General features: G+C 38.5%; 1 protein-coding gene across 43 annotated transcripts in view; it reads left to right on the top strand.

Moving 5' to 3' along the window:
- FOXP2 (forkhead box P2) overlaps positions 1-7,500 on the top strand; it is a 584,095-nt gene that overhangs the window by 535,182 nt on the left and 41,413 nt on the right. For 23 of the 43 annotated variants that reach the window (XR_010590183.1, XR_010590211.1, XM_065556344.1 and 20 more), the window contains 3 exons: positions 2,160-2,247; positions 4,930-5,013; positions 6,750-6,845. Coding sequence is in view for 39 of the 43 variants with exons in the window: in XM_065556344.1 (XP_065412416.1) it covers positions 2,160-2,247; positions 4,930-5,013; positions 6,750-6,845 (268 nt within the window). In the remaining 4 variants the exon portion in view is untranslated. The remainder of the gene's footprint in view (positions 1-2,159; positions 2,248-4,929; positions 5,014-6,749; positions 6,846-7,500) is intronic. The other 20 variants (XR_010590215.1, XR_010590220.1, XM_065556401.1 and 17 more) reach the window with 1 other exon arrangement.

Raw genomic sequence — 7,500 nt, 5'->3', positions numbered from 1 at the left:
AGTCACCTCAAGCGGGTGTGTGGTGGTATGCACACACACACACACACACATGCCCTCTATCTCTCTTTGTTTTTCATTTTTATTTTAAAATTGACACAGATATGCATCAGGTTTAAAATTACCCTATCCACTTTATCTAGAAACTAGTAAGTATGTCAACTTTGTAATAAATTACCTGAAAACATGTTAAAAATGAATATTGTGTTAATAAATCACATACATTGTAAGAATACAGATATGCCTGTGTAATGAAGAGGATGTTGTGAAAGGCCATTCAGTAAATGTATTCATTAATTAGCTGATTATCTATTTATCCTAATTTCAAAATCAGTGGAAATGAACCCATCATAAAAAAATGAGAATTTTTGACAATTCATTCTTTCAGATGAACATACCTGGTTGGTGAAGTGAAATTATTCTTTTAAATAAAAATGTTAGAAGACAAAAGAACACATTCTAAATATACCAAGTCTTATGTCTAAGGCTCCATCTTCGATTTTTGCAACTGCAAAAAAGTTAGGGGGATGCAGTTTAAAACTAAGGGTCAGGTGAAAGGAGACAGTGTGTCTTTGAATCCATTTTTGGTGAAACTTAAGCTTATTGCAAATAATTCTCTCCAATATTTAAATCATTAATTTTAGTTTCACACAAAACTACTTGATCTAAAACTAAAATGTCATACTTCTTTTCCCCATGCCTCTTGCACTAGTAGTAAAACCTCTCCGTCAAACCTCACTCATATGCAAATCCCATCATCAGCATAAAAAAAATTGTGATTTCTATTCTCTTTTTAAAAAACTAAAGTTAAACAAAGAACTGTGGTGAAGGTCAGATGCAATATCCTTTGCTTTTTCATTGTTTGTTCACTAAGAGGCAAATCTGCCTACAGCAAAAGAATCAAGCAACTATGTTGTACAATGAGGAGTTCGGAAGAAAGTAGGGAGGGTGTTATCTTTCTCCCAGGGCATGGATGGTTGTATCTTCAGCCATGATTCTGCACAATAGTTCCTGCAGCTCTTGACCTCTGGTCTGCAAGAGAAATAGCCAGTGAGTCCACATTTTTGCAGAGCCAATGCCCTAGCCTCCGTTTCTTCCTTGTCCTGCTCCCCAAACCTTCTCTACACTGTTGTGAAAAGAGAAAACCCACATCATGCAGCCAATGTGCTATAAACAGGGCCTTCCACAATTTGGAGGGGGGAGGCATAATTTGCCCTAAGAGTTGAAATCAACTTTCCTGTCTCCTGCCTTGTGCAGTGGTGCCCCATATGTATCTTCAGAGACACAATCTCTCAAGTCCCTAGGCTGTGCCCAGCTTACTGGCTGCCTCATGGCCACTATGTGCTCTTTCCCCCATACAGGAGATTTGGTTTTGTATTTGCATAATTTCTGGTCCAATAGTCACATCCGGGACCCTCCTCCAAGAGGCTGCCAGGGGGAGTCACTCTGCAGTGCACACTAGGTGTGCAATTGCACTTTGCCAGTGCCTCACCCTTCCCAGCTGATCCTTGATTGTGGAGCTGCATCAGTTCTATTGTGTTCTGAGACTTCTTTGGGGGGTTATTAGTGCAAATCATTGAGGTTCTACTATTGCTTGCTGTTCCTTAGTATTTGTGATGCCAGATTGTAAAAAACAAAAACAAAAAAAATTAAAGAAGAGCAGATAAAGAAAGCATCATGGTGGGCTGCACTAATTCAGGACAGCCTGAAGGAGTCACTACAGCAGCTGGGGATCAGTGGAGTCTAAAGATGTACTGGCCACTTACTTATACCAGCAGCAGGGTGTGAAGGTAGTGTAGAAATCACTATGTTGGCTCTGTGCCATTCAAGGATCCCTTTCACAGGAGAAATCTGTCAGTAGACAGGTAGTCTGGCTTAAGGGCTGCTTTGTGCTGGCAGAGATGTGCAAAGTAACCTGAACACACAGGAGAACTGGGCCCCTAGCATTTATCAGCTGGGAACACTATGGATCAAAATAAAAATGTCACAGAACTGATAGTTATCTTACATAGTTTTATACTAGCATGTTCAACTTAGAGCTTTTTACAAATGTTCCATTGACATTAATGAGTGTCCCATCCACAGAAGAAGCAAATTTGATTAATAAAGAAATTATGCTCACCCTAATCCTGTATTTTATTAGTATTTTCTTTCTTTACTAGGCACCTTAACAATGAACATGCATTGGATGACAGAAGCACCGCTCAGTGTCGGGTGCAAATGCAAGTGGTTCAGCAGTTAGAAATACAGGTTTGTTACATGGTCATATCATCTATTTATTTTTCATTTTCTTTAAAGCGCCTGTCTCAATGGCTCTAGGATAAAAGGCCTGTGTCTCTTGACTCAGATTTATTGATGTTCATAAAAAGGTCTTAGAATGTTTTTGAGACTTTGTTAAAAACTTTCATGTTTTGAAACTCCCAGCAATTTTCTGAAGTCAGCATGGTCTAGTGGATTGAGCCTAATTTCAGCTCTGACAATGACTTCTTCAGCGGCCTTGGGCGAGTCACCTCACCTATTTCATGTCTCAGTTTTCCCATCTCTAAATTGGGGCAACAACATACTTGTGAGGTAGTTAATATTGGGGGAATTACTTAGTTAATATGTGTATGTCACTTTGAATCTGTAAAGCACTGTAACAAATGCCTGGCAATACAGGGTTTATCAATTGCTGTTCTGTTTTACACCAGCCACCAGAATAGCTGCACTATGACTAAAGCACTTAGTTTACAATGCACAGTCTCTTAGCACTTAAGCTAATGTAGAATCTTCATCAACAATAGTAGAGAGCCTGTGATACTCAGTTGAGCTATTCTGACTCAGTCCAGGAGGAAGCATTGTCATGCATATAGATCTTCCAGTCCTGTCACAGGCAAACCTCCCTTTGTGGTCATCACAATTACAGAACTATTGCTTAAAGATGTTGGGCCAAATCTTCAGCTATAGTCAAGGAGTGCTCGCTGGGGCCCCCAATCCTACAGCCATTTTGTGCTGGTCCTATCTTCTGACACAGGGGTAGTGTGAACTGAAAGACTTGAGAAACCACTACAGCAGCCAGAGATCACCAGCATTCAGGGACAGTCGCAGCCATATTACCTTTCCCTCAGCTATGCCACCACCGTGGGCTGCAGGGGGTAGTCATCCGGGCTATATCCGCTATGTTTGGAGTCATTTGTACTATGGAGTGCTGCAGAGCAACAGGATCACAGCCTAGGATTGGTCCTCTCTCTTTTGTGTTTGTTTATGTATGAAGAAGTGATACACTTGCAGAGGAAAGATATAGAACTATTTACATTTCTTGACTTTTGGTAAATGATGTTATTGATGTAACATGGACACATTTTGTGTACGCATTTTTGTTTCTTCTTTACAAAACTAATGCTATTTGGTTCTTTTGTATTTTAATACCAGAAACCAAAAATATTTATGAGAAAATATAATCATCTCACTTTTTTCCCTTGATGTGTGTGAACTACAAACTCAAACGAAGCTCTAGTTGCTTTTAGAAGCTCGCAGCTTACAGGCTTAATGTTAGCTCATCTGGCCTTTTTTTCTTAGTTTTAGATCATGGCAAATGGCATATTTCTAAAGTGTTGTGCATATAATATAAAGCCTAGAAAAAAATCTTTTTGCTCCCCTGCCTCAAGTGTGTTTTTAATTAAAGATGCACTATCCAAATTATATCAAGTACTTTCTTCTAGGTAGGAGTAATGGCAAAATATCTACAGTAGCACAGGTAGTACAGAACCAATTTTTTGTTGCTCTATATAATGAGCTAGCCCAGTTGTCTACTTTAACACATTCCTAATTTTGTATTGTAGCTCTAGCATTTGAACTAATTTTAACACAAAATTCATACAAGAAAGCTTTAGAAACCTCTAAGAAAACAGCAGTGTTAACCACTAACTGATTTCTTATTTCCACAAGCGCAGTAATCATTTTATTGGTATCCAGATTAATGTAAATAGAACACATCTTCTAAGTGGTATTTCTTTTTACCTAGATTTACTATGTAAAAAAATAGATATTTTTCTTTGTATCTATTTACATTTTATCAGCATTTTCAACATTTTAAAACACTTTTCTGTGTGTTTTTTTTAATGTGGCAAGATCCCTGGAATCTGAAAAGACAAATATTTTGTGGTTTTGAATGATGTGAAAATCAATCATGAATCCGAATAAAACGCAGGTTTTGAAAAGAACATGAAATGTTTTCTGAAGCAGATGTAAAGGTTTCTTAAGGACTGTTTACAATTTACAGAGGGTCTGCTGCAACGTAACAGTCCAACTGAAGATTCTGCTTGCAGTGTGACCAATTATGCCATTTTTTTGCTTTGTCTGACTGATAGAAAAGTAAGGTCCATCAGTTGTAATGAGACCCAGTGCAGTGTAGATGCCGACTCAGTAGCAGAGTTCAGCGTTTCACACTGCCTGGTCTCTGTCACTCTATTGAATTAGATTGATGATGGCAGATTGCAGGGGGCACTAACTGGACCTCAGTGGGAAAGGATGAAGTGTGTAGACAATCCTGGCAGGCACTGTGCTTTGAGGACCCTTCACCCCTTCACAGCTGTTGGCACTAGTCCATTGCTAACAGTGTCCACAGGACTTTAAAGAGACACTATGGGCCTTCTAATTTATGGTCTTAGTAACTTGTTACTGTCGATGCAACTGTGACCTCAATTCTCTTATTGACAAAAAGATGAAGTGTTATTTGTTTTCTCTGACCTTTTAACATAAGAAAGGCTATAAAAGTTTTTTTTTTCCCCTAGCTAAAGTTGCGTTTCCTCTCAGATAACTTTCTACTGACATAGGCTTTTATATGCAGGAATCATTACAGTGAGACAAGCTCAATGATAAGATGTATCACTGCAATAAAATAGCTGTATCAGTCATTTCTAAAATGCTTCTGATCTCACTCTTTCTTAACAGCTTTCTAAAGAACGTGAACGTCTTCAAGCAATGATGACCCACTTGCACATGCGACCCTCGGAGCCCAAGCCATCTCCAAAACCTGTAAGTGCATATTGCTTTATAAACAGTAAATAGGTCTACAAATGTAACAGACTAAGAAAATGAACAATTTCATGACCGTTGGAAAACAATGAGTGTGATGAAAAATATGGCAATAAAATGAAGGTAAAATGCAATAGCTTGTCAAATTGTATGTTTCTTTAAAAGTAATGCTATCTTTTACAAAATCTATCCAATCTACACCATAGGTGACACTAAACAAAGTACACCTATAAGTGCACAAATCACTGCCTTGAGACTGAAGCTAGAGAGAATATCTTTTTGTGATAGGTTTACAGATATTAAAAGAAAACCCACTTTGAAAAACTTGGAGTTCAGTGGACTCTGTAGCAGTAGGAAGCAAAGGTAGAAAGGTATCTGAGTGCATAGGAGAATACTTAGATTAGTCATAAGGTACACACAAAAACAGGGTGACCAGACAGCAAGTGCGAAAAATCGGGACAGGCGGTGGGGGGTAATAGGAGCCTATATGAGAAAAAGACCCAAAAATCGGGACTGTCCCTATAAAATCGGGACATCTGGTCACCCTACACAAAAATGCTGTTGTTGTTAAATCTCTCACTTAAAAAAATAAATTGCCTCATGCAGCAAATGCAGCATGATTTTTAACATGATTTGTATTTTAGTTCCAGTAAAGGGTGCAGCATTAGACATATGATACAGTATCACATGTGCAGGGATAGTCAATATTTGTCCATTACCACAGTGTTACATAAGGCCTCAAACCTGCAAACTGATCAACAATCCGATTCTTGTGCCAACACAAAGTTCCATTAAATTCAGTGGAGCTTCACACAGGCAAAAGGATCAGCCCAGGCAGGTCCAATTTGTAGACTCAGGGCTTATCTACACTACCCGCCAGATCGGTGGGCAGCAATCGATCCAGCGGGGTTCGATTTATCGCACCTAGTATATACGCGATAAATAGACCGCTGAACACTCTCCTGTCAACTCCGGTACTCCACCAGAATGAGAAGCATAAGCGGAGTTGACGGGAGAGCGTCAGCTGTCGACTTACCCGCAGTGAAGACAACGCGGTAAGTAGATCTAAGTACGTCAACTTCAGCTACGCTATTCACGTAGCTGAAGTTGTGTATCTTAAATCGACCCCGTGCGGTAGCGTAGACAAGTGCTCAGAGTTAAGACTATGTCTACACTTACTGGGGATCGACGCTATGGTGATCGATGCACCGGGGGTCGATTTAGCAGGTCTAGTGAAGACTCGCTAAATTGACCACAGATTGCTCTCCCGTCGACTCCGATACTCCACAAGAAGCATAAGGTAAGTCGACGGGAGAGTTTCTCCCGGCGACCCAGTGTGGTGTAGACAGCGCAGTAAGTTGACCTAAACTACATTGACTCTATCTACATTAATCACATAGCTGGAGTTGCGTAACTTAAGTCAACTTACCTCCGTAGTGTAGACCAGGCCTAAGGTACCACCGTATTTCCCTATACTAATAATACACAATAACGTGATATGGTAACTGTGAGTAAATATTGACTTTTTAATGGTAACCATTGTATAAACATTTTCATGAACATGAAAAAAAAAATGCCAGTGTTTCAGCATGAAATATTGGGGCATTTGTGAAAATCTGCATCTCTCCAGGAAACACAGGCATAAGAAACTCAATCTGTTTTAAAGAGCACACTTGCATATCACACCCAGTTAACGTTTATGTGAAAGGATACAACAGTCTCTCTTGTGTTTCCAGCTCCACGTACTTCAAAGAAAATCTTTGTTTGAGGTCACACTTTATAGCCTGATGATGAATGAAGAAACTGTTGGCACGTGCTTATTCCCCACCTCTGTATGTGAAGATTTAGGTGCATTTTTTGCTTTCACTAGTCTAACTAAATTCTAACTTTTTTATATTAGATTATCTATTAATACTAGATTAGTCCCTTTTTTGAAACGTTCATTTTTAGCATATGCTTGTATATATTAATAAAGCTACCCTAATGTTAATGCTTTTGAATTTTCACATAGAATGTTTCTGGCACACAATCTTCTTAAAGCAATTTGGCTTTGGTTCCAAATGTTGCTAAACTGTGTGGAGAATGCTTTGTGGAATTCATTTTCAGTATCCAATTATTTTAACCCTAAACAATCTGACTTTATCAAAATTTTGAGAATGTTGTATCTTTACTATTTGAAGTGACTGTTTCATTGCATTAAGATTATTTTTCGTGTTGCTTCCTATAGTATAATGTAGATAATCACAAAACAGAATAATTGTCTCATAAATCCATCAGGAATCTGCAGCTTGTTCTTTTCCAATTAATTATTCAATCAGTAAATTTTTTAAAACTCCAGCAGCATGGTTACATCTACACTAATAAAGAATTTTCAGCCTATAATCCAAAACAGAACCTGAATGAATAATGTAATTGAAGTATTACATTACATAAACCACACATGAAAGAATTGCTAATTGCGTTTGATGGTGGGCAATTAATACAGAA

This window comes from Chrysemys picta, chromosome 1 (assembly GCF_011386835.1).
Source record: "Chrysemys picta bellii isolate R12L10 chromosome 1, ASM1138683v2, whole genome shotgun sequence".
Classification (NCBI taxonomy): Eukaryota; Metazoa; Chordata; order Testudines; family Emydidae; genus Chrysemys; species Chrysemys picta.
The sequence above is the reverse complement of the archived record's forward strand: the minus strand, read 5'-3'. Positions and strand labels throughout refer to the sequence as shown.